Source organism: Emydura macquarii, unplaced genomic scaffold, assembly GCF_026122565.2.
Source record: "Emydura macquarii macquarii isolate MOO-44397 ecotype Brisbane River unplaced genomic scaffold, CSIRO-AGI_Emac_v2 contig_1253, whole genome shotgun sequence".
Lineage (NCBI taxonomy): Eukaryota > Metazoa > Chordata > Testudines > Chelidae > Emydura > Emydura macquarii.
The window spans coordinates 19623137-19650677 of record NW_027131390.1 but is presented as its reverse complement, the minus strand read 5'-3'; the positions used below and the strand labels follow the sequence as shown (position 1 = coordinate 19650677).

General features: G+C 41.3%; 2 protein-coding genes across 8 annotated transcripts in view; both read left to right on the top strand.

Moving 5' to 3' along the window:
• ARHGEF9 (Cdc42 guanine nucleotide exchange factor 9) overlaps positions 1–27541 on the top strand; it is a 249961-nt gene that overhangs the window by 97282 nt on the left and 125138 nt on the right. The window contains exon 1 of one of the 7 annotated variants that reach the window (XM_067548287.1): positions 6118–6234. The exons of 5 other annotated variants lie outside the window; for them this stretch is intronic. Coding sequence is in view for 1 of the 2 variants with exons in the window: in XM_067548286.1 (XP_067404387.1) it covers positions 10318–10347 (30 nt within the window). In the remaining variant the exon portion in view is untranslated. Of the gene's footprint in view, positions 1–6117; positions 6235–10273; positions 10348–27541 lie in introns of those variants that run through there. One more of the 7 variants, XM_067548286.1, reaches the window with a different exon arrangement.
• LOC137153180 (uncharacterized) lies at positions 5646–6168 on the top strand. The gene has a single exon (XM_067548289.1). It carries the CDS (start codon positions 5876–5878, stop codon positions 6053–6055), a length of 180 nt encoding a protein of 59 aa, XP_067404390.1. The 5' UTR covers positions 5646–5875; the 3' UTR covers positions 6056–6168.

Here is a 27541-nt window from a genome sequence, read left to right as displayed (position 1 = left end):
TTTTTGTGGACTACAAAGGGACTTTGTGTATAGAAAGCAGAGAGTGAGAGTGTGGGGGGGTGTGGGTGTGTCTGACTGGAATAGATAATTAATTTCTAACCTACCCAAACAGCAGCCAAATGTTCAGACGTGCTCAGCAATTTTGCATGCCTTTCAGTTTGGGTGACTAACTTGAGACCTTTTGGAACTGACTTTCAGAGATGCTGAGACCCAAGCGTCAATTCAAGTCCTCCTTAAAATTGAGGCACACAAAAGTACTGAGCACTTTTGGAACAAAACTGGTGTTAGTACAAGCTTTGCCATTCACAGACTGACCCTCTCTCTTTCTACCAAGTGGGACGGAAAAAAACAACTCATCATCAGCCACGCATATCTGTTGTAACTGTCAGCCCAGTTACTAGAGTGGAAGGGGAGGCAATTTTCAGCCTGATTCTATTCTCCTTTCTAGACACTTGGGGACCTGCTCTAGCTTGTGGACTTGGCCAGTCGTAAACCTGCCCCCCCCGGCCCCGCTCTCCCACTAGCTTTTTACCTCCAACAACCTGGGTTTAACTCTTGATTTACGTTAAAAAAAATGGCATGAACTGGTGGGCTCAGCCTAGTTTAATAGAGGTGGTTTGTTCAGATCACAAAAACAATGTCACAATTTGACCAGGGCGTCTCTGCTCAGGAGGGATTTATTTGAGGAATTAGCAGACGGTACTTTAGATTAGACTAGAGAAGGGAAAGAAGATTGCACAGCATCAACCTGCATTACCCCTGGCTATAGCCAGGGCTACCGCTCCCCCTGTCTTTCATGAACACTATAAATTCACCCAAATGAAAAAGAAAAGTTTAAAACTGCTGTTATATTAGTGCCATGTGGACTGGGCTTTGAGATGGACTTGTCTTCAAAAAGGCAATGTGGAGAAGATGTTGGTTGAGTTACAGGACTGGTGATGGGATACAGAATAATTTGGCTCTAGGGCACAGATTAGTTCCTGACCAGACCATTAGTGACTGGACCGGAAGCTCTTACTGTTTGATTTTTACCCAAAATTCATAAACCAGGCCCTGATCCATTGGAACAGGGCTTCTGAAAGCTGTCATTTTAACACAGATTGCTGTGTCTGAAAAGCACAAAGTTATTGTTACTAGTTGAATATAGTGCTTCATTGTTGCAACAAGTGGGAGATGGCGCTGAAGTTTTGTTCGGGGAGTTTTAGGAAAACACAGTGGCCTAAAATTGTCAGAGAAGTTGCTATGCTGTAGCATTCTTATGTCTCTCTCACACCCTTTGTATTTAAAATGTCAATAACTAAAGATAAGTATGAGACTTGAATAAGTGACCCCCTATATGGAATTCAACTTTGTGATCAAGATTTAAAAAATAAATCAAATTGGGAAGTGTCACTATTCTTATTCTTAGTTTGTTAAAAACATGTCTCTTGTAATAGGCTGCTCTTCAGCAGAGGGCTAGCTGTGAAATTCAGTGACTTCTTACTGTTGTACACAATAGAGATGCAAGGTGGGTGAGGTAATATCTTTTACTAGACCAACTTCTGTTGGTGAGAGAGACAAGCTTTCCAGCTGCACAGACCTCTTCCTTATGTTTGGGAAAGTGTCACAGCTAAGTACAAGATTGAACAGATAGGTTAGCATAAATAGTTAGCCCATGTTCTGGGTTGTGCACAATGACTGTTTCCTTAGCTGTTTTATGCCAAAAGAAATATGGTGTGGTTTGGGAATTTCTTGTGAAAACCATGTAACAGTTTTCAGCCATGCATGAACACCACTGTGTACTAAAAACACAGTCATGCTCTATCTACCTGTCTCAGGCTCATATATGACCCCAGCACCCAGAGCCAGATTTAGGGGCAGGAGACCCAGGCGACCGCCTGGGGTGCAGCGCTTGGGGGGGGCACCAGACTCGGAGTGCTGTTTTTATTGTTAGCGACAAAAGGGAAAATAGAATGTTTTGAAGTGAAATGTTTCAGGACTCTCTGTATGTGGACTCATTTTTCCTTAACCTCCTAGAATATTCTGGATCTTTGTAGAATCTTGTGGAATCTTCCAGACCTCTGAGAACATTTTCCTCAAACCTCCTAGAATGTTATTAGGCATGCCCTCACGAGTATGTAAAGGGTGGGGCATCGCCAGTCAGTGAGATATAAGAATGAACTGAAGTGAAGTGAGAGCCCATCTATGATATTGTGAACTGTGTTTTATGGTGTAATTGTGAAAGTGTTCTTGTGTTTTAAGACTTGAAGTGTGTAAGTAGCGATTAATAAAAGACATAGTTAATGAGATGCTAGAGATATCCATCGAATCTCTATCTATGCACCAATATAAAAGAAATATTGTTACTTCAGATTTGAAGATGCTGCCAAAGAAATGGCAGAAAACTAGGAGTTGAGCCTGTCTTCAAGTAAACTCGTATTCATCGGAAGAAGAGAAAGTTTGGTTATGGGGGCAGAGACGAGGTGATGGAAAGCTTGAAAGAAAAATTCAAGAGGGAGTCTTTTCTTTGCTCACTCATTGACACTGCTTGAGTGTCCATCGAAGAAAGGTTTGGACAAATGAAGCACCAAGAAAAGGCCTGGGGATTTTTGTATGGGCCTTAGTAAGCCGCTGGCAGACAGGAAAACACCCTTCAACAATTGTATAGACCTTCACCGGACACTGACACATGGGGAATGTTCAGACATCAAGGATAACAGTCCTCTATGTTGAATTGGACAACACCCATTATGTTTTGCAACACGGGGAGCACTCTCCACTTCCTCAAAGTTTGGAACAGGTTTATCTGAGCTAGAAAGGAAATCAGCCTCAGGAGAAGATGAATGAATTTGGAAAATGAGGACATCACCACAAATACCCCACACCCTTTCAGTGTCTTTGCCTTCTGGATAGTTTGAATTGCTAGAAAATATGCATCAGGCTGAAGAACCCTGTAATCACTCCTTTAAATTAGCAGTAGAGAGTGCAAGTTCAGAGAGAAATGCTCCAGTCGATCTGTCAGGCTGGTGCAATCTGGGCAGTGTAGTGAGGTAGTTATGTTGTTTTGGGCAAGTGTAAAGCAGTTTCTTGTAAATATTCAGGTGGAAATATTCCTTTTCTATCTCCTCCTGAATGAGAAATGTTCTGTTTGAATGAACAAGGGATCTCAGCCATTGGTGATAGTTTTTCTTTTTTTCTTTTTTTTGTAAGGGAAGTTGAAGAGTCCGTTTTACATCATCCAAAGCACGAGCCTACACTTAATTCTGACACATCAACACAACACAGCCTACACTTACTCTAGACTAGTCAGGAAATGGTAAATATTTTATGGTCTCAGTCTAGTTTCCAGTAAACAGGTGTCCACACCCCAGAAACCAATAGCAGCCTCAGCAGAAGCCATCATGTGAATGAGCTGTGGAGAACTCCCCTCCCACCCTGGAAGTACTCCTTCCTTGCCATGATGGGCTGAGAGTGTGGGGTGAGCTTGCGCAGTTACTGCCTGGGCCGTATCCATTCAGTGAGCTAAAGATCCAGCACCTTTCACCAGCGCTGAATATAACAGAATGGCAGAGTATGTGGCATATCTGGTGCCAGGCCTGCTAGAAGGTAACAGCCTCTGATGCCAGATAAAGGACTTTCTCTTTTAGGTTCAGTGGTAGGGGACTGTGCTTTGATATCATTAGGGCAACAGAAGTAATACACCAACTGTTGACACCTCATAGTGGGGGCTGTTACATAAACTCATCCAATAGACAGAGTGAAAATAAAATAAGCCCAACAGCAAACATCTGTTTCTTTAACATAGCTTTAAATGACAGCACAGATTAGGGCCTGATTCTTATCTCACATTGGTGTAACTCCATCAGCTTCAATGGCGTGAGTTCAGGATCAGATCCCAATCACTTTGAATGTGAACAGGAGAACTTCTATCACTAGTCAATGCACTATTCTATCATTGGGTATAGTGACAAAAAACAGTGCCTCCTGCTGATGCGACTATAATGTAACCTACATTAACCTGCTATGGCGCTTTGTCCCCATCTAATCTTTGGACTACATGGAAATTTGTTTGTCAGCTATTGCCTCCCTTTTAAGGAGGCTGGTCCTTTAGCTAAAGTAGCTAAGGCTTATGCTTTTTAGAGCTAGAGATCCTGAGTTCAGATCCTGAATATCTTCACCCGGGGTGTCATTATAATATCACTAGGGCAACAGAAGTAACATACCAACTCAGACCTTTAATGACTAGGGTCATATGATGAGAGAAGGTGGGTCAAGGAGGATTGGGCCACATCTATTTAAGTTAAAGAGCCTAGTATCCTTCTGAAATCTTGGCGGTTTTTAATTTAAATAGCAAACTGTGCTCATTTGTTGTATGTCATCCTGGACTCTGTGCATAAACTTCCTGAGTAAATTCTCAGAAGCAGATTTCCTGAAATGCGTTGAATATCAGCCCTGATTTTCACATTTCAGCATGTGAGACGTGCATTGGCAGTGTTTCTAAATTCATCTTCCCCTTACTGCCATCAATCATTCGCTTCTCAGAATTTGCTGACTGTAGAGAGGGAACAATAACGGGGAAACAGAGTATTGTGAATTTTCCTTTTTGGAATCTAAGTGACCTGAGGGCGGGGGGAAAGGGTTGTTTTGTATTTTTGTTTTCTCAATGTAGAAATTTTAGCATAAATTAAGGTTCTACATCCCCTTTTCCCTTACTCCACTCTTCTGTACATCTGTGTCCATGGGATCAAGGGATATTTTAGCTCTCTTTGTTGAGAAACCTATTGAAAATGCATCATGTGCAGTACCAGGGACAGAAAGATTGTGCAGTAAGGTATGTATTATCTGATAACATAGGTGGTGCTGTACAGAACTGAGAAGAAGAGAGAGTCCCTTCTCTTCAAACTGTACACTCTGGTTTTCAGACCTACATTGAGGTTCCAAATGATTGGGTGTGGATTGCTTCTCATTACAAGAGACATAATAAGCACTCGACTTCTCTGCCTGTGGCACATAGTAGTTGAGTCTCCTGTGGGCTGTAATGCTGTGGTCTAGTTTCAGTTGTTGGATGTAGTGTGCAGGGTGGATGGTGTTCGTGGCCTATGATATGCAGGAAGTCAGACTAGATGAACTGGTGGTTCCTTCTGGCTTTGACTCTGAGACACTCTTATCCCTCCCTAAACTGAACAGCCGTATAGAAATAATAACGCTTTTCAGCTGAAGATTAAACCCCACACTACATGTGGTGTACCGTACTTTGATCAACGTTACACAGGAAGCCTGTGGATTAGAATTCAGGTCTCCTGACCCACAGGCCTGTGCGCTGTGACTACTGGACCACGTTCTGGGTTCCGCAAGGTGCTGTATTTTCTTAACTGCTTTAAAAGCAGAAGAAACCATCCTGCTCCTCATTGCCATACTAAACTGAAGACTCATTTAGGGTTTCAGCTTTTCCTTTGCATTTGACTGACAGCCAAGCTCCCTTCATTGCCTGGTCACTGGAGCTGATTAGTATGCGAAAGGGTCCGCCTCGCATTGAGAGATGCAGCAGCAGCAGCAGCTTGCAGAGCTGTCACACTCACAGGCTTCTTATCTGCACTGGCTTGACGAATTAAAAAGCAAGCCAGCCAGCAAGAAAGAGAAGGAGAGAGAGAGAGAGGGGGGAAGAGAAAGAGAGAGAACCTTGCAGCCAGCACTCGCGGTTTTGTTTTGTTTTTTAAAAGGAAGGATTTTGCATCTGAAGTGATCACTGAGGGTGATGATGCTTCACATAGCAGGCTCCAGAATGAGCTAGAGGCAGCAGATAGGGGGATAAACAAAAAAAGCAGACCAAAACCAAATACCAACCAACAAACCAAACCAGGAACAGTTTTCTCCTTTATTCTAGCATGGTGGATGTATGGACAGTCTTACAGAGCAGAGGTTGACATCTCCAAATCTACCAGCCCCACATCTTGAACACTACAGTGTTCTGCATTGCACCATGACCTTGGATGTTCAAACGGTGGTCGTTTTTGCCGTGATCGTAGTGCTATTGCTTGTGAATGTCATACTCATGTTCTTCCTGGGCACTCGTTAAATGGATTTTTTCTTCTGAGCTGTTGGGGGCTTCTACCACTAGCAATTCAACAAGAGAGCAAGAGCGAGAGAGAGAGAGAGAGAGAGAGAAAGGAGAGAGAGAGAGAGAGAGAAAGAGAGAGAGATTTCTTACTGAGGGGGGAAAACGCACTGAGCTTCAACATGGCCTCGCTGTGATATGTATGACGTTGGTATATTATCTCTCCGTAAATCTTTTGTCATGTCTTGTCTTTTAAGTATGCCTGTAAGTGTAGCTGCTTATTGCCTGGGTTTAAATGTGATAAATAATAATATTCCATTCATATATCTCTTGGTTACAGATAGCTACAGCTGCACATTCCTAAATAGAAGCAGAGTAAAAAAAATCTTTATAGAATCAGCACTAGGTGTGTTACTTTGATTCCTTTAAAAATGCGGACTGTCATTAAGAAAAGAATAGGATTTTTTGGTCAACATTTCTAGCAAGCAATTAATGTCTAGTGTTTCTGAGAGTAACTGTGTGGGTGCCAGGTGAGAGACGGTATGTGTTTAATTGAATCTAGCACTGGACATTTTTAAAAGGTGGAGAGAAATTCTAGCTGAGGAATTAAAGGCTTATTAAATCTTTGCTAAAATAACATTCAGCCACAAAAAGGGGAAGAAATTCGATTTATTTGTTTATTTCTATAGCCTTGACAGTGTGACTCGAATACTCAATGTTCAGCCCAGAAGCCTCCAAATTCTATATCCTTACCAGTTTAACATAGCTCTTTTCTTTAGACATATAGCTGAGAATGAAGCATAACCAGCTGGGCTTTTTTTTCCCTGCTTATGTGTTTCATCTCTGTAGATTGGGAAGAGGAGATCAGAAATAAAAAGTAATGCATGCTTTGTTTTCCTTTGCTAAAGCAACAGATGCAAGGGTTTTGGACTTGTTTTGATTTTTTTCCTAAAAATATTATTTAAGCTTCCTTTTTTTTATGTACAAATGAAAAATCTTTGCCCACCTCAGGCATAACAGGATTCCATTATGGGTAGTTTTTGGTGACTTCATTTACATTGATTTTCTTGAAAATAAAGTGCTAAGTTACATATTAAAGGCTCAATGAGAAGGTGTCCACTAGGTCGAGGTCCTTCTATTAAGAAATGTCCAGAGCAAAATGAAATTGTTTGCAAGCTGGATAACAGTGCTTTTGGAAGTGGGTTTCAATGCATGAAGTTTAGTAGGAATACAAAATGAACGGCTGGGAAGAGTAATATATTTTCTCCATGCAAATATCTACACAGAAGTAATGTTTCTGTCTTGAAATCTTATCCACTTTTTATTAATTTTTTCCGCTACAGGAAAAGATCCAGTCTTACTAAAATAAAAAAATAAAAATTAAAAATAATCACAGCATGTTTTGGAAATGTAACATTTCATGATAATAATAACTGTAAGTGTATTTCTGTGATAATATAGGAAGTTTGAACTATTTCCATCTGTCTACCTTATTTTTTCTGTGTGCTCAGCTGGAATAATACATATCCACAAAGCCATAGATGGAGATATACATATAAATGTATATACATATATATCCAAGTGAGCATGTCAGGTACAAGTTAAACAAACAGTTTTACATATCGTTAAGTATATAGTTATAGTAGGTAAGTGTCAGAATTTGAAATTAAAACAAATGCTGCAAATCTGACACATTCAAACCTGGCTTTAACTGCAAATACAGGGAAGAAAAAAAATTCACTAGGGTCAAATGTTATAGCATTCAGCCACATAAATCAGCAAGAAATGTTTAATCAATATAGCCAGTATTAATACATATTTTATCTATATCTCTATATTAGAACTCCGTAAATTGTAACACAAATCCATAGCAGCAACACCAGTGCCTACTGGCTGTATTTCTTTTTACTCACTTGTAGCTACCCATGGAACCAGGTGACTGCTTCACTTCTCAGAAGATTGAGAGGGTCGTCTTTTTAAAAAATCATGGTGGTTTGGATCGCTTAACAAGTAGAATTTGCCTTATTTTCTGTCTTAGCCATCTGATGTCATTATTTGCCTGGGTTGGAAAACCTCTTGGAAACAGATTGAATTAACATAATTCACCATGAAATGGGAATTCTTTGCCTAGAATTTTTCCCCTCAGACAACTAACAATCAAACAACCAAAAAATTTGATTTGATTAAATAATTTTGAATGGCATAGTTATTTAGAGGAGTGTGTGTGTGTGTGTGTGTGGGGGGGGGAATAAAAAACAAAAATCAAGGAAAGAAAGAAACAGAATGAGAGAAAACTGGTCTTAGCTGTGTCTGAATGTTTTTTGTTTTTTTTTTAAGGTTAGATTTTGGCATGAAGGTTTTACCTTTATATAAAATTTCTACAAGGAATGCTTGGTAACTTATGTCTATTTCTTTCTAGCACAATCACATTCCTTAATGCAGAGATTCTGCCAGACAGTTTGCATTCTGGAAATGTGTGTGTATATGATAGCGTATGTTAGTGTGTGTGTGTGTGTGCATGCTAGTGAAGGGTTTATGTTTGAGTGTGTTACCTTATGTCCTACAATTTTGATTCCATCAGTGGTGCGGTTTTATATTTTGTGTTGCTAGGGGATTAAGGTGGGGGTGCAACATGTGGAATAAGGGGTGCCGAATGCTACACTCAACTCTGATGATTGTAGAGTGATCACTGGGTATTTTTTTTATTTCATTTTATTTTTTAAAAACTAAACCTGGAAATTGGAAACTAATTTCAACTTAAGTCTTGTATTTTATTTTCCTGAAGGCTGATGGAATCAAAGAAGGCAGATTTATATGTAACAGTGTGAAAATGAAAGTTTGGGATAGAAAAGTTTGCCATTTAAACAGTGTTATTCTTATGTATGGGGCTTTCCCATGGACTTTTGGGGGGAAGAGAGGAGAAGGGCATTAGAAATTATTCTATTTCTTTTTTTTCCTACCTGTTCATTAAAGGCCACCCTTTCAAATGGGCCTCAACCCAGTCTCTACAATCACATCTTGGTGATGTTGCAAATGTAGTTCTGCATTTTAAAAGTATAGCATTCAGCCATTTAGCTCCGATTCACAGGAACAATTAGCTAGTTGTCTTTATTAAACAGAAGTAAGTATCACACTATTCTACATTAATAGTCCAAACCATGACATTTTAAAATAGTGAAGTTGTGGTGTTCTGGATGATGACATGCCTAGATGTCTATCTTTATTACCTCCACTCACAAATGAGTGCACTTGCAATTTTAGGGCCTAATCATATCAACATATTTGCATAGGAGTAGCTTACACACATGAACTCAGTGGGCCTATTCAAATTACTCACATGTATAAGTGTTTGCAGAATCAGGGTCTCAGAGGCTGTTTTTGAAAGTTTGGCCCTTTAAGTCTCTCTGTCCCTGGATATGAATAGGGTTTTCTACACTTTTGTGGGGAAGCTCAAGATGGAAATAGGGGAAGAGGGGAAAGTTACCTTTTAATTAAAAATAAAAAAGAGAGAGAGAGAATATCCCTTTTGTAATATGCTGGCCATGAAAATTAACCACATAAAAGCTTTCCAGTGACTGACACATATATATGTTAGAGCTGGGTGATTGGAGACCTCACTCACCATTTGTTTGCTTAAGCAGGATTCAGTGTTATTTCAAGAAAATGCTTCTGACTGTATCATAGCAACCCCTGTATCACACAGCACATAAAAGTCCATTCCCCCTGAGCTGCAATTTACCTTCTTAAAGATCCAGGCACCTTTCTAGATAAGGGGAAACATTGGTGCATATTTTTCCCTCCCGATGCTTCTGAAAAAGCACATATGTCACCATTACCAGTACTAGACCTGCTATTCTTTCCACTCTTCAATGTGGTTTTAATTCTGATTCTTTTAGGCTAACAAAAGGGATTTAAAAAAAAAAACCAGATCCTTTTGGCCCCCTCTTGAAATCACCCTCCCCAGTCCATTTCAAATCTCACATGACAAGTAAAAGGGGACGGGACAGCTCAGAGGTCTCTGACGTGATTGTTCTTTTCTGTCCTGCCATTTGGATTTTACCCTGGGATGGCAGCAGTACAGCATTTGCTTATGCTTTATAGTGAATGAAGATCTGAGTAGATTCCAGTCCTTTTGTGGGAATGCAGAGGTGCTTTCTCATCCCATAGATGAATGTTGTTAAGAGCTGCATGTTCACCTGACTCCTGCTCCCATCTGTTTGCATAATGTGGTTATATTTCTTTTTGGATCAGGTATTCAGTACACAGCCCAACTGCTGTGTATAATGTCTGAAGGAAAATTGCCAAAAATCCATGTAAGTTTTTTTTTTTAATTTGTTAAATTAACAGAACTCACCTCTTCTTTACTGTTCATTTCATTTTATTTTATTGTTGTTTTATTTTTATTTAATGAATGCTGGTTGTGATTGGAGATATAGTTCTTAATTCTATGTGTACAGTGCTTGCCTGCTTGCATGTATGTATCTATGTACCTATGCCTGTACTGTGTTTGTATATGCTATATGTTGTTAGTAATGCATCTGTGTCGAGGAGGAGGGGCTGTCTGTATTTTGTATTCACAATGTATATCTTTCTGAACTGGGTACAGTAATCGTATTCAATGTGTATCTCATCTAATGGGATGCCATCCAGGCTATTTTATAAATTGTGTCATTTGGTCTCTTTCATATGAGATATTCCCAACTGTCCAAAGTTAGGAAGATTGAGGAGAACTAACTTATTATTATTATTATTATTATTATTATTATTAGAAGTAGTAATAATAATAAATAACTATGCTGATGTGGAGAGGATGTGTTTGTCTCATGGTTACAGCTGGTGACTGGAGGACAGGTCTCTAGTATCCATTCCCACTTCTGCCATTGACTTTCTGAGTGGCCTTGGCCATGTCATTTCACCTCTTTGAGCCTTGGTTTCCCGGGCTGTAAAATTGGGATAATGCTACGTCATTGGGGTATAGTGAGGAATGATCAGTTTATGTTTTCTCATATCCTAATATGTCATTTGAATATAACGTATTATTATTCTGTTCAAACGGCTCAGCTGTGTGTGATGGTAGGTGACTAGTGGATGTCTGCCCAGTGTCAGCCATACCATACGCAGTTGGATTTAGCATTTTATTTTAAGGGAATCCTGTTTTGAACTGTGAGCTGTAGTGATTTATGCTTCCAACTAAAAATAGATGCTCCTAGAGGAAGAGCTGATGAAGAAACCATGAAGGATCTTTTTTGTTGAGTCCTCTGTGGTTGAATTTCATGTGATCCCTGAGCTTTTCCCTTAGAGAAAAAGGATTTTATTTTTAATTCTAGAAAACCCACAGACTGCTGGGCTATCTGTAACCCTTTCTGAGATCATTGCCTTCAAAGCATCATGCAGCTTGCTTTTCCAGTCAGAAAAGCGCTTTTAGAATATTACCTTCCACATTGTTAGGGGCACCACATTGATGGACCATCCACTGGGAAGCCTAAACATGTGGCAGAAAGCCCTCCAGAGAATTCCCATTGATGAGTATGTCATTAGGGTCAGGAGGCTCTGCCAAGAGAGGAGAACCAAAACTGAAGAGAGCCTCAGGGATTGAAGGAGCTGTGTTTGCAAGGCAGTTAAAAAAAAGATATGTGGATTTGTGATGGCAATACTTAGCATGGTTTATCCATACTGTAGATCCTAAAGTGCTGGATAAGGTCCATTAGCTATCGTTATCCCCAATATAAAGGTGAGGGAACCAAGACACAGGGAGGTCAATTGACAAGCACATGGTGAGTTAATGGCAGAGTTAGGAATAGAATCAAGGCCTCCTGAGTCCCAGTCAAATGCCTTATCCATACTGTTCCCCTGAGCTCCAGAGGTGCACTTCAGATAATCATGGAAAAGTGTGGATGCCTCTTTGAAGCTTATATTAATTTTATCTGAATGTTGTTTTCTGGAAATCTTATGAGAACAGGCTTGATTTTTGAGATTTCCAGTCTGACCTATTTTCCGTTTGGTGAAGGAATGTCTTTCTCACGGATATTTTGAGATTTCCCCTTCCCCTTCAGATAGACTCCAGGAATCACCAGTGCATGAAAAAACTGAGCATATGCCTATACCAGTTTTGGACAATGTGTAATGGCGGCTAAGAGGCTTGTCCATCCTTAGCCTGAACGGAGATGTACTATTCAATATTACTCCACTGCTGCCTGTGATTGACTAGTTTCTGTTTTGAGCTGGAGCCTCTGGCTAACTAAAAAATGGGAATGTATTTCCAGCCCATTTCCTCTACTTTCTGGTCTGGTTGGCTAAAGGGGTGACTGCTTTGGTAGCCCTGCTACCCTGCTACAGTAGGTGGCACTCTTCTTTCGAAGTCAGTACAGAGCCAGTGCTCTAGCTGCCTCAGGGGATGCTGTGCTGCTTGAGTTTTCTATTTTTCTGGCATCCCATATGTAAAATTAAGCTTCTGATCATTTCTAGTCATTAGCTGTCTCATTGCACTTTCATGAGAATAAGTACGTACTGAGCGAATATCAGTTTGTATTTTGTCTGCATCGGTTTCCCCTTCAAATTTCAATGTGCTCTGGTATTTTTCACTTCTTGTGCTAAGCTGTCATGTACTGATGCTGTGCACTGTTAAGCAGCTGCCACAGTCTTCCCCAGAGAGAGCTGCATTCTTGCATTGGGTGAAATGAGTAATTGTTCATAGTTTGTTCCTCTCTTCTGATGAAAAGCACTGCATAAAAGAAAAACATTATTTCATTTTGTTTTATTTTCTGCTTATTTCTCCACCAGTATCCTTTACCCTCGTTTTCATATACTTATTGAAGCCTCACCTGTTTCCCTTTTTTGAAGAGATGTCTTACGCATAATGATAAGAATAATTGTCATTGAGCTTAAAGTATGATAGCTGGGGCAGAGATGGGGAGGGTATCAGAGAATCTTTTAAATGTCCAGTAGCCAACCTGGAGAATCATACTTTAAGTAAAAGTCTGTTGATTGATGTTTTCTTCCCAATTTCCATCCTTTTTCAAATACTTGGGACGTGTGCCTATAAGCAGATTTCTGTTACTAAGGGGTTAACCTTCTTCAATGGCAAATTTCTGAATCCATAATCCTCTGTTTGTGACATTGTAACTGGTTGCTGTAAAAGTGGTTTCGGGGTCACAAACAGAAGACTTTAGCAGAAGAAATAGATGATTTTTTAAAGAAACATAGATCCTAATTTCCTGGGAGACCTCTCTAGTAAGTATTTAAAAAAAAGGGCACAAAACAGTCTCCTGCCCAGAATAAATAGATACACATGTAAAACAACAGCAACAGAGGGTTTAGTCTTTTATTCTGCTAAAATGTGGAGATAGTTGCAGAAAAGTTTTTCTTATCTAAAATGACCCCACTGGGAAAGCAGAATAAAGATTTGTTTGTATCCTCAGGAGAAAATTTTTCGAAGAATTCCTATAGACCAGATTTCCTATATTAATTCTGATGGCACTGTTCCTTTCTATGTTAGTTAAATTCTGTTTGTCTGGCAAGATTTTTACAATGGGTTGTGTACTGTAATTTCTATTCTGACAGTAAATTTATATTTAGGTAATGCTCGTTATCTAAAATTCCTTCTGCTTGATTTCATAAGCTACTGATTAGTTTATATGCTATTCTCTTTCCTTACCTAGCTGAGGTTCAGTCATTTTCATTTCAAGCTTGCAAAAGTGTGATTAAGCTTAGGTGGTTATTTTTAATATGCATTCCAGAGCCCGGGAGTGATGCGGGTGTTTTGATTTTATAAGCCTCCATAAAAATTCTGCTTTAAAAAATGTACATTGTTAGAATGGTTTCTGGATCTGAATGGAATGTGTTTGAAAGCTTTTTGGAAAGTATCAGTTTCTTTTTAATGGCAACAGGAATTTTTACACCAATCTGATCTAGAATTGTGCATTGAAATGCAATTTTATTACCACAATTTTGTGTGTGTGCGTGTGTGTGTGTGAGAGAGAGAATATCAGTTACCAATATACACATAAACCAGTGTGTTTGTGTATCCATCCATCCATCCATCCATCTAATCAATCAATTACCAATATACACATAAACCAGTGTGTTTGTGTATCCATCCAGCCATCCATCCATCCATCTAATCAATCAATTACCAATATACACACAAACCAGTGTGTTTGTGTATCCATCCATCCATCCATCCATCCAATCTATCTATCTAATCAATCAAAAGAGAGATACATACACTCGCCTCTGCGCATGTGTATAAGATGGGAAGAGCCTGCACAAGTCGCTTTTCCCTCATTTTGTCCCTGAGTAACACCAACCACTGTAGGGAGCAAACGCTGTTGCCACTGAAGGGGGGCGTGGAAGATGGTGTGGTGTGAGGATGGACACCTAAGCACTGCTCCTCTCTGCCCTGACCAGTGGACTTGGCCTGTGAAGGGAGGAGTGTGCGCTCCCAGCATTCTTTGGAAGGCAGGCAAGCACTGCCACTCTCGCCAGAGTTCCTCTACAGCCCCAGGAGGAATCTTGGCTGCATCTGCCAAAACTCCTCCAGGGCCACCCAGCCCTGGAGAGCGCTTTCCTCACCAGCCTTCCAACCCAGACAGTGGCTGAAACCACAAACTGGCCTGATTATACCCCCATGCTGGAAGGAGATGGAAGAGGAAGTTATATGGAATGCAGATGTTGGAATGAGTTATGGGCTGAACATTAGCCTTCCCCATGTGCTGGCCATCCCACCTGTACTTGAAAAAAAGGGCTTGCCTCTTGTCACCAGGCCTTGTTTTCAGTGACCGCAACTTCCTGACTTGTCAGGCTGAGTGAAATAGAGTCATCAAATCTCAGGTTTTGAACAGAGTCAACTGTAATTAATGGGGAGAGGCTGCTGTAATTCTGTGGGGTTTAGATGACAGCAGGATGGATGTTCAGCTCCTCTATTCGAGGCTAATCTCTAATCCCATAGTGCCCAAGGCCAGACTGCACCAATCTGCTGGAGAGCTGGGATTCTGCAGAGGCATTTGGAAGTCTTTCCTCTTGGATTAAAAAAAGAGAAAAAAGGAGCAGCTCTGGAAGAAGCTAGTTTTATTATCTCTGTTTACGGCTAAATGTGTGATAGGAATGATGAGGAATGGCTGTTCAGAGGGGACAGTCCTCTTCAGTGCAAATTGTGAGAGCCATTTAAAAGCGTTCAGAAAAGCTGATTGGAACTGCAGCCTTCCAACCTTGCCAGAGTTCATCAGTTAGGCAACTTTAAGAATCCGCACCACCAAAAGATTACCTCAGTGCTCCAGAAAGCGGGGTTGATGACCCAGCACGTGGTGCTGTCCTCTCTGAGTCAGTACTGAACCGTTAATCCAGCAGGGATTTGCAGGGCACTGTGTTGGCTCCATTGCCATTTTTTTGAAGACACATTAAACTCAGGATCGGACTGTGGCTAGTCGTTAAAGTCACTTTAAATGGTAAGTATTGCAAGGAGTTGTAGGGGTGTTTGCTCCAGCATCCTTGTTATCTTCTCCCCCTCCAGTTTCAGTAGGACGTGGTTTTCTTGTTCACCTCCTGCCTAAACTGTTCTGTAGCGTTGCATGCACTGTTAAACAGTTGCTGTGTTTCACTCCAGAGGTGGCTGGCTTTCAGTGATGGTTTAAGCAATCTCTAGGATCTGTTTTGCATAACAGTTTGTTAGGTTGTCTCTCTCTCTCTCACACTGACTGTGAACATCTATATATAAATGTGTGTGTGTGTGTTCCCTGATATGGTTTGATAAATATGAGTCAGTGGCAAGGCAAGTGCATCTTACATAATCTCTGGGAGTGAAGAAAACATTGTTGCAATTCATTAGGAGGCAGGCCTTCTGCAGGCAGCATTTGTTAGCATCATTTGACCATTGATGTGTGCAGTTCTGCCAACTGGCCATGTTTTCGTCATATGCAATTGGGTCTGATTTGCAAATCTGGCTCCACCAGCCTTGGGTTTTGTTATATTTTTAAAGTAAATAATAATAATAATAGCAAAATCTCAGGATAAGGCTGCTGGTTCTTCCTTTTCTTTTTGTGTGGCTTGCAAGGAATCTTCCTTCCTCCTTCTCCGGTTCTGTTCTCTTTAAAATTGCTGTGCCTCCAGAAAGCAGACACAAATGTGGCTTGAAATAAATATTGCACCCCTCCCCCTATCCCTCACATGCTTCCACCCACCCATCCGCCTACACACGAATGGGAGAATGAAATCAACATCTACTTTTAGCGAGAGCCTTATGGTTCTGCAAGCTGATTTTAGACTCTTCCCCAGCACTGTGGCTGTGGTTGCTGTATATATGAATGGTAAAATAGGAGAGGATTTGAGTATAGTATTAATTGGCTTGGCAGTCTTAAGAGTGTTCATCTTGTCCCAGAGGGGGTCATGCCAACATATGCAGTGAACAGAAGAGTATTCAAAGAGGATAGAGCAGTTTCTTTCTCGTTCAGCAAGCACTGAGAGCGGAGGGAAGCATAGGGGGGTGACCAGATAGCAAGTGTGAAAAATCAGGACAGGGGCGGGGGTAATAAGAAAAAGTCCTGACTATCGGGACTGTCCTTATAAAATCGGGACATCTGGTCACCCTAGGGAAGCCTCATGAATTAGATGGCACTTGTGGAGTGGGAACAAACAGCACATTAGAGGAATCTGGATTGAGTCAAACAGGAGTAAGAAAGAGGATCTGAATTCTTCTTTCCTCAAAAGGGGCTTGTATCCAGCTGCTTGTACGTTACAGCATCTTTGCCCTCTCCTCTCTCAGGATTTCCAAAGGGAAGAGGAGCAGCAGCGCATGGGGCAGGAACCTATTGCTGATAATGACGGAATAACCTGCCTACAGGGGATATTCCTTCCTAACTCCTGCTAGATAGCTGGTGGGTGATGCCCTGAAGCATGAGGGTTTATTTCCTTTGTACATCGGAACCCTCCCCCCCAATCTTCTCTAATGTAACTGTGGGTGTTCTTGTTATCCGTATAATCGATTATCAGTGAATAATAGGCTACAGTCCTTTAGTATTGTATTTAGAAATACAAATAAATAAAACTCTAGGTACCCACCCAGTACTCTGGGTGCCTTGCCCACTATATTAAAAGGCATAAAGCACTGGAGTGGGACTCTGAAGACTTGGGCTCTGCCACTGGCCTGCTGGGTGACCTTGAGCAAGTCACTTCCCTTTTCTGTGCCTCAGTTTCCCCATCTGTAAAATCGGGATAATGATACTTACCTTCTTTTGTAAGTTGCCTGGAGAGCTACCAATGGAAAGCTAGGTATTACTTCCATTATTATTGTTCACATAGACTAAGGATTGCCCATAAATGTCTCCACCTCAGACCACACTCCCCTCAACAGCCTGGGAGAAAAGAGGTAAAATGCAGGCTTTGTAGTGTGCCCTGAAGGTTAGCAAATTGTGGCGGGTGGGAAGCTCCAAAATCAAGGCCTCGCCCTTGCACTCCTCACCCCACAGCTGCATCAACAGCTCCCTCCCATTTACATTGAATGAACTTCAGGTTGAGCACCTTTGCCAGTCTCATTTGGGTCAGTCTGTCCTAGGGGAGAGAGGCAGATTCCCAGGTAATGGGAGCCCAAACCATTTAGTGCTTCATAGGTTACGAGCAACACCTTGAATTCCACCTGGAGGCATAATAAAAGATGTGGGCCAAATTCATCCCTAATGTAACTCCACTGATTTCAGTGGAGCTACAAAAGGGATAAATTTGGCCCCAAAGATTTTGGGTATGCACTTCCCATGTGCAAATATTAGACTGTATATGGTGTATTCATGCAGGCAATGTGTTTTAAATAGCATTATTCTAGATGCTCTCTGTTTAGGTCTATTTAATGCTTTCAGTCTGCACTCAGGCAATTCAGGATCTTTTGTTTCAATATTGTGAATTAATAATAAAATTACTCTTTTATTGTTAATTGATCAAAATTAGCACTTTGTGCTCCTCTAATGCCTTTTGATGTACTTCCCAAACAGTCATGAATTAAGCTGCATTATGTATGAATATCTATAACTAAACATGGTAGAATTCAATTTTTATTTTTTTATAATTTTGACAGATAATACCGATGTTTATTTGTAAGCATTTTAAAATTTTTTGTTGATTTAAATTTTTACAGTTGCACAAAATTATGGGATTTAGCCTTTTACATTTTTTTTAATGGATTTAAATTTTCAGAGTTGTGGGAAATTATGCAGGATATCAGCCAATAGGGATGTTAGACAATAATTATTTAATGACTGCAGATGTTGAGATTCAAAAAGTTTAAGCTTTATAACTATTAAAACACAAATTGTCAGCATCACATGTCAAAATATACAAAATAAATATCTTTAAATCAAACTCTAATAAGCAGTATTTTTCTTACTCTGCTTATCTAAATTTCGATTATCATCAATGGAAATAATTTTTCATCTGTTTGTGTGTGTATGGTGAAATCGACGTTTACCAACATTTACCAAGAAAAATCTAATCTGTCCAAGCCCATCTGTAATGAAAAGAATAACTCTGATTTTCCCCCTGATCTCTTGTGGCATCTGAAATGGGTACAAGTACAAAGTTATTCAGGGTGACCAGCCAACCTCCAAATACATTAGTAAAACACATGCTAAGCGTAGGCTCTTGATGCTTAATTGAGCAGCTCAAAAGTGACCCATACCAGCATAGCCTTGCTGTTGACCATTGGTAAACTCCTCTGCTGTTTCGTTACTCTGACACAAGCTCATCTGTAGTTAGCTGTACCCTGGACCAGGCAGTGTAAAGTAACAAATACTGCTCTGTTCATATCACTAACAGCTTGATTCCATTGAAGTCTATAGGAGTCTTTCAGTGCAAACTGGATCAGGCCCTAAATAAAAAATTACCTAGCGGCAGAATCGCAGGGCTGGCAGCCAGAGGACTGGAGTTCTTTCCCAAGTTCTGCCACTGTCTTCTGGTTGGTCTTGTGTCAGTCAGACTGGTGCTAACCCAAACTTAATGGGAGTTTTTCCATTGACATTCCTAGGAATTTTTGGCTCAGACCCTCAGCCTTGCAGGGCTTCTTTCTCTCTGTTTGTAGAACGGGGTGCTGCCTGGCAGGTATGCTGTGAGGATCAGTTAATATTCCTTAACATTACTTGAGATACTCAGAAGGAGACGTTTATGGAGGTGCAAAGAATTATAAACATCTTCTGCCTAGACATACAGGGCCTGGTTTTGCTAGGTGCTGAGCAGCTTCTTAGCCTTTCTGGAAGGTCCATGGGAACTGCAGATGCTCAGCGTCTCCTAAAAGGTGATCAGCTCTATCTCCAGCCTCCTACAAGTTTATCTTCCCAGTGCAGGAAGTAAGGAGGGAAAATGTCATTTCCTTTTGGATAATATTCCCATGTTGATAGAAAATACTCAGCTCAACCTGTCTCTTCAGGGTGAAGGAATCATAACAGCCTGCCCAAAATAAGTCAGACGTATGCATACAAAATAGCATCATGGTGGGGTTTTTGTTTGTGGAAGACGGCATCGTTTTAATTGCCTAATCAAAAGCAGTATTTTTAATACCACCCATTTGTTCAATGCCTGACTATATCCCAGCATAAGGACTAAAGAGCGCTATACTTGTAGATATTTTGGGCCTTTCCTTATGCTCTGATTAGTGCCATAATCCAACCTCCTCCTTCACGTACTTTGTTTTAAATCTCAAACGAGCCTTCATGTAATCCTAGGGATTAGAGGTGGGGAACTCCTATCTGATCAGTGGCTGCTCCACTCTTTGATGCTGGAGGCAAGTCTATGAAAAAGAGACCTCATCGCCCTTCCAGCAACCCAGCTGCTCGGTGCATGATTTTTAGAAGGTTTCGTGTGGGCTACTAGTGGTTCAAATGCCACAGCCTAGTTCTTCCTGGACCAACACTTTAGAACGTTGGTATTTGATGAGCCAGTCTGTCTCCCTGCCAAAGCAACATTGTTCTCTAGCGCCCTCTAGTGGGTGCTTGGTATGTCTGGGACGTTTACCACTTCCCACAGTAACTTTTCTTTAAATTCCCTTTTTTCCCCTCCCATCTCCACTGCAGTCAGTTTCACCTATTCACTTTTTTTCCCTGGCTCATGCTGATACTCCATGGCTTCTCTGACACCTTTCATTGCAATATCTCAAAATATTTTGCCCAAAAGAAGTAATTACAAACCGAGGGGGTAGGTAAATATCCTAATATTGTCCCTATTTGACAGATGGGGAAATGGGCACAGAAGAAGTTAAGTGCCTTGCGCAGGGTCACATAAGGCTTAATTCTGCTACGTGCTGAGCACTTCCTGGAAGCTCCTGGAAACACCCTCAGGTCAATGGGAGATCAGGCTGTTTGCAGAAACCAGAACTCAGACCACCTGACTATCCGTCTTGTGTGATGGTCTATTATTATGATTTATTATTTCTATTATCATAGTGCCTAGGGGCCCCAATCATGGACCAGGGCCCCACTGTTAACAAACCACTAGAGCTCAAAGCTGGGGCAGTTAGGATAAGTACATGGAATTATAAGAACTCTAGGCATCTATAACAATGAATTGGAAACTCATGGGAACTGGCTATATTGCCGCCAGTGGTCTTGGCCAGAAATCCTACATGACCAACCATTTTCCACACTATTTTGATATCCCCACCCCTGTGAACCAAGGGGGAAGAAGTGAAGGAAGTTCTCCTCTTGGAGGGACAGTTCCTTCCCTGACCTGCTCCCAGGGTGATGCAGCTGTGTGATGCCCCTACACAGAGCTCTTGGAGATGCCACAAGCTAGCCCTCAGTGACTCACTTCTCCCTGGGAGCCTGATTCTGCTCTTCATACTCACACTGAGTAGTGCCTGGCTCTTCAAGCTGCCCCATTGAACTATTCTCAGAATAATATACTAATCTGGATGAATAAGGAGGACAGGACTGGACCTTATATAGGTTTCAACCTGAAAGTGACCTTTTCAGAAAAGGCAAAGCTGTTTTATATTGTTCATGAGTGACCTACCATATTTGATCTGCTTGGTTTTTATGGGCAGGAATCAGGAAATTGGATAGACGTGTTTTCTATGCCAGAGACGTGACAAGGGGGCCACAGGGTGGCTCACTGAACAGATGCCTCTATGGATAAATGCATAAGCTGTGCCACGCGTCTTCTCAGCAGCCATTTTAAGTGCTTGCGATGGGAATCTTTGCCATTGGCAAACTATAAATAGGGAGATGTAATAAGGGAGTATAAGCTGCCCACAGCACAATCTTTGTATTAATAAAACATAAAGATGGATGGATGCAGAACAGCTTGGCCTGAAGAAGGGGGGGGCAAGGCTATAAATGATGGACTGGCTGATAATATTTAAAAGCATAAAAGGATCGAGCAAGCCAAGAAACTTAAACAACAATAAAATCTGAAATGAAAACCAATAACCTTTTTATGGCACAGTATAATTCATTTTAATTGCAAACCATCTAGAAATCTATTTGAGGTAAGAAATCAATGCAGGGCTGTAAATCAGAGTGCGAGGGTCAGTAAGCAAGCGTCAGGATTCCACACGTTTATGACTATCTGGCTTTTCGTTTTCAGTTTCTTTCTGTGTGTTGTTTTCATTCCTTCTTCCTTCCAACGAACCACAGAAAATACTGTTCTAGGTATGTTAGGAGTTGGGTCATAGGTGAAGTGATCTGGTGCCTTTCTCAATGGGTCGGGTCTTTTACATTCTCTGAAGAGAAGGCATAAGGTTTCAGTGCTGGTGAGTTCCATGGGTCCTGAGTGAAGACTGTCCAGGTGATCACAGCCGCTGCACTGTAGAGCTATGTGAGAGGGATGGAGTTTGTGCAGGAACCACCTAGTTATGTCCCAACCTGAGTGGGATGCTATTCATTGAGATTCCTGTGGAATTATCCTGATTTTGGGGGGACTATCTCACATTTTGCAAGCTAAGCTGCTCTGATCAAGATGGAGCATGGCATACTGGGATCTCTGGTCTCCGGGGACAGCACCTCTGTATCAATTGTGTAATTATGACTCTGAGTCATAGTGTAAAACTTACTTTGATCACCTAGGTTTTAAACATCTATCTATTTGTATGTCTGTCTATCTCACACGCATCACTGTAATATCTGAGCACCTACCTACATTATAAATTCCAAATACTAAATCCAGCATACAGAATCCATTGTGGGTAAGGTTCTGTGACCTGCATTGTGCAGGAGGTCAGACTAGATGATCATATTGGTCCCTTCTGACCTTAGAGTCTATGAGTCTAAGTCAACCAGAGTTGAGGGCTCTGTGAACCTTGCAGGTTAGGGATATCTGTTGTTGTTAGAATTAGGTAACGGGTCTAAGGATGATGGTGAGACAAGAGTCTCCTGAAAGGCCAGCACAGAGCCTCTGACATTTCCTCATGTCGTGTAGTGTTGGTGAAGCGTGTTGCTTTGTTTTCTTTTCTGTCGTTGTCTGTCTTGTGCATTCAGAGCTGCCACGAAGATTTGCATTTTCTCCAATCTTTGCAGGATAGCATGATCCAATTCTTGCAGTATCCATGCCGCCAAGCATTGTGCACACAATGGAACGTTAGAACTTATAACAGGCAAAGCTCAGGGCTGCCACCAGCTCCCTGCAGTGGTGTGAACGGGGCCCTTGCCTGCTGGGATGTGGACTGTGCTTAGCTGAGCTTCTCCCTGCTGCTCAGCATGGGCTTTTAAAAAGCAAAATGTTTTTACAGCCTATTGTTTTCCTAAATAAAAAGCTGCCAAGGGGCACATTGTGATTGGGTTGACAGAGTTCTAGCAGGTGATTCCCATTGATTTTAACAGGATTCATAGAGCTAAGAACCCCACACTCTGCTTTCCAAGCATCCCTATCATGTTATCTCTCTTGCTCTCCTGTTACAGTCTGTCATTAAATGTAAACTGGACTTGAATGACAGAGCACTGAGGGAGAGGGAGAGAGCAGCAGCACACAGGCATGGGGTGTTGTCTTCAATTCAAAATGATGCCAGGGGAGAGGATGTTCCTCGATGGGGCTCTGGGAAGAACACACAGCTATTCTGAAGTCAGGTTTCGCCAGCAGTGGCTGGGTGATGGGAGAGTTTCTTGATAGCCAAAAACTGCAGACATTTAGAAAGATTTCACAGCAGAGTGGCTCAGAGCCTGAGCAAGTGAATTAACACCGTTAGTGTTCCCTTTCCTTTGATACTATTCTTGCGCACTTCATCCTGCTGCAGCCTTTTCTCCCGCTCTATTCTTTCCTCCCAGATATCATCCATGAATGGAGAAATTCCTTACGTAGCCGGGATAAATCCAGCTGTTCCCGCTCCTCTTCCGTTTGGGATCAGATGGTACTATCCATGGTTGCTTTTAGTGTGAGCGAAAATGACCTTCTCATTGAGGCTAGAAGGGAAGTTCTCTCAGAGTACCATATGCCAGGTGAACTTTTTCACAATGGTGGGGGATGTAGCTTGCATTCCTTACTATTGGATAGAAGATACTGCATTAAATGCATTCACTTCTGGATACAACTCTACTAGCTAGAGGGAAACTGGAAGGAAAGAGCTACAAAAACAATCAAAGATCTGGAGGCCTTGACTTGCATGGAAAGGCTGAAAGTGCTTAAATAGATGGATTGAAAGAGTGTGTGTGGAGGAGGATATAATCATCTACAGGTGTAAATGTGAAGGAGGGAGAGGAATTAGTTAGAGCACTACAAGGGGAATAACTAGGGGTCATGTAATGATATTAAAAAAGGGGAAACTGAGGCTGAACATCTGAAAAAAATCCAGATAATGTGATCTACTGGGCTGTGGAATATATCCTTCCTAGGCAACTTGTTGAAGTTCAGTCGCTTGGTGCATTTGAAACTAAATTGGACAATATACTAGAAAAGGTGCTGTGGGAATAATCCTCTGTTGGTCCATGAATGGAATGGATGATCCTAATAGGTCTTTTCCATTTCTAACTTCTCTGATTCTGTGGACCATCGGTCCGTGATTGTACAGTAACATTTGTGTTACCAGGGTTCCTTGTGATTCCCTCATGTGCGTAACCTTGTCAAGTGCCTTAAGGGAAACACCAACAGGTGTCTTGGTGGATCATGCTCATTCTGATGATAACATAACACAGAGCACCAGCTGGTTCCAAGGACAGATAGATTCACAGGTAGGGGTCTCCAGAAACTGGGCAGCTGGTAATGTTGGGAGTAGAGGGAAAGGGAATATTTTTATTATCTGGAACTAATGCAGGCTTTAAAAGAGTTTGGGCTTCTTTAGTTTGAATGTGCTAGAAAGAAGGGCCATTGGGACTGACTGGATAGCATGCAGTGTGGCCCCATGATCACTGTGAGTACTGTGTTACTTACACATCTGTGCCTTTTGAACCAAAACAAGGCATTTGTAAGCACACTCAGAAGCACCTAAACGTTCTTGGCATGGTGTAGTTTAATGGGCCTTTTGAGCCAGAATTGGGAAGTGGTTTAGGAAAGTGCTGGCTCAGCCTCAAGTGCTGCTGTTTGCTCTCTCCTGTTTTTACCCTGGTGCAGTGGCTTTGGGCAGTCTTGTTTTAAAATGTGGATGAATGTGTGATCTGAAAACATCCTGTGGGGGCACCCAGTCTGGTTTTGCATACCAGTTCTGACTCACCTTTGCTAGAAAGTCATCAGGTCATTGGAGTTAGAGATAGAACAGACCTATTAGATCATCCAGTTAATCTCCCTGCCAGTGCAGGATTGTTATCTGTGTTTAGTATTTTGTCTAGTCTAGTTTTAAGTGTTCCAGAGGATTGGGCTTCCACTGATTAAAAGTTTATTTAAAAATACAGGGTTTGATCCTTTCCTTCCTTCTCTCTTGAACAGAAGGATCTGCACAGAACAGAAGGAGTTGCCCATTATTTTGCACATGGAGGTTAAACTGTTGATTTAACTGATCAAGCCCTAAATGGCTTGGGACCTTCCTCCTTGAGGTGATATGGCCACAGCTGCTGTCATCAGAGATGCATGAACTGGAGTTCCCTCACTGCAGAAGAACTTGAGCTGCCAGCAAGGCATTCTCCCTCAGGGCCTCTGGCTTCCCACCTTGGCCCCAAATAGTTCAACTCTGATGAGCTTCAGGGCACACTACAAAAACTACCTGTTTGCTAGGGGCTTTTCAGGAGGGTTGAAGGTTTAGGGTTGGGGAGGGAGTATATTTTGCTGCTTTAAATGACTGGCTGGTTAAGTTAATTTTGGTATGCTGCTGGGTGATTATGTGTGTGTGGATTGTGATTCTAACTGTCAGGTTAAGCTGTTGGTAGGTGTCCTTTTTGGTCTGTAACACTGCATAAATAGAAATGAATAGGTGGGTTATTTGAACAGGTTTTGAAGTGAACAGGGTGAGTTCAGAGGTTTTTGGCGACTGCTTCTTTCTTTTCAAAAGATCCCCTTGGTCAGGTATGGCTGTAGGCAAGGTTATTCCGTTTGCAGTCTGAGAGCCTGTCCCAAGCCTTTTTGGTCTTTTAGTGTAGTCAGAAAACTGTTGGATTTATGGATGACCCTAGAAAGTAGAGATTGTGTTTTGTTAGCCTGTGAGTTAGAGAGACAGATCTGTTTTCAGCAGCCTCACTAAATCATATTTTAAAAATTTCTCTTCCATATTCATTACCTCTGTCTCCTGTCCTTTCTCTCTCATAAAGAACCCTGTATTTGTATCTAATTCTGTCCCATCACATGTGGTTCATGAATTATACCTGCTTCACACTGGCTTTTAAATTACAAAGCAGCCTCCCTTGCCATTTATTTTCTTTCCCTGCGGTAATATCAGCCATCTTTCTAACTGAGAGCTGAAATGCCAGGATTCCTGCTAATCCTAAAGGATCCAATGGGGGAGAACATGAAAAAGAAATTTAGGAATTTGGAAATGAAAACAGGGTCTTGGAAACGATGGAATAGATTCTCTGCCAACTAACGCTTAGCTGTTGGGATGCTGCCGTTTCAGCTTTTGCACCTTGCCTATTTGTTAGACAATGCCAATTGCAAGATGCCAATTGTTATGGCAGGTGTTTTTTTCTGTCCTAGCATATTGTATATTGAAATGAGATATTAATAATGTAACACTACTCATCCTATTCTAAGGAGAATTCACTTAAATAGAAATAAAGATATAGTTGGGTCTCAGTAAGTAAGGAAAGGTTTGGGCTTCCTGAAGTTTGTACTAGTGAGCATCCCCAAACTCCAGCCCATTCCCACAGCATTCAGAAGGTGCTTTCTGAGAGTATTCACAACCCAGCTAGCCTAGAGAACATGCTATTTGTAAAATGTGATCTAGTTGAATGCAAAGAGAATAGAAGTGCTCTCATTCTTAAGCTCTGTGTACATACACATTCACACGGACACTATATGCAGGTACACACTGATTTGCACATACACATGCAGCTGCACAAAGACTGGTTCACAAGCATGCACACACAAGCACACATACTTTGTGCATGCGCACACATGCAGTTGGACAAAGATTGATAGATGAGCATACAAAACCTCAGATGCATACAGATTTACATTAACAGATATGTATGTGTGGATGATAGCCTGGACACACAAATACACACACACATTGTTGCATGCCCACACAGATATTGCACACAGATTTACACATGATGCACATTCAGATTTGCGCACTCAGTATTTTATTGAGGAGTTCCATAAAAATTCCTTAGCACTTGTCCCAGAAGGCTGCCAATGACATTAAAGCCAACTCATTTCCTTTAAAGTGAATCACTAAGCTCATCAATATCAATATCAAACTCAAACAAGGAACAGGAAAGTGTTTTGGATTTGACACCCTCTATAGTGTGGTGGTAAAATAGGTCATTACTAATACAATAGTGGTAATAAACTGAGATGTATGGCTTTAGAGAGTGAGAAATAATGGGTCATTGTGTTTGTTGTGATCCTATTTCTGTAGCAACAGTTACTGTCATTGGTGCCAACTGAATGATTCAGATAGTTTCTGATTGTTACTATATTGAATCAGAGAGCAAGCTCTTGTCATCAGGGAATTTTGTTTGAAAGGTGACAAATGTTCAGGTGCTTTGGTACCTCTTGTAGCTACTTTTATTAACTGATGTCTTCTTAAAAGATAAGTATAGACCCACGTGACCACCATTGCTGCTAGCATGATCAATCCAAACTAGTGTTAACCAGTTATTAGGAGGCCTTTTACAATAAGTAACTCTGAGTGCCTTAGGTTTTCCGGGAGGCAATTCATGCGTGAAACAGAGGCTCAATGGACCAATTCTACCTTTAAAGTCTAGGTTTAACTTTTTGTGTTTTAAAAAAAAATGGGTGAGACAGTTTGTCACACTGGCTCAGCCTGCCCTGTCATGGGCAGTGAAGTGTTATGCTAAAAGAAAAGCTAAAGTATTTTGATGAAAGATCAAGTCAATTCACTAAATGGTCTGTGAATAACTACTGTATTGACCTCGCTTGGTTCCTTCCAATACAGAGCTGCTAAGCCAGCTCTGTAATCTCAGGGAGAGATTTTTGAGGTGCCAGAGGAGTTGGAGGCAG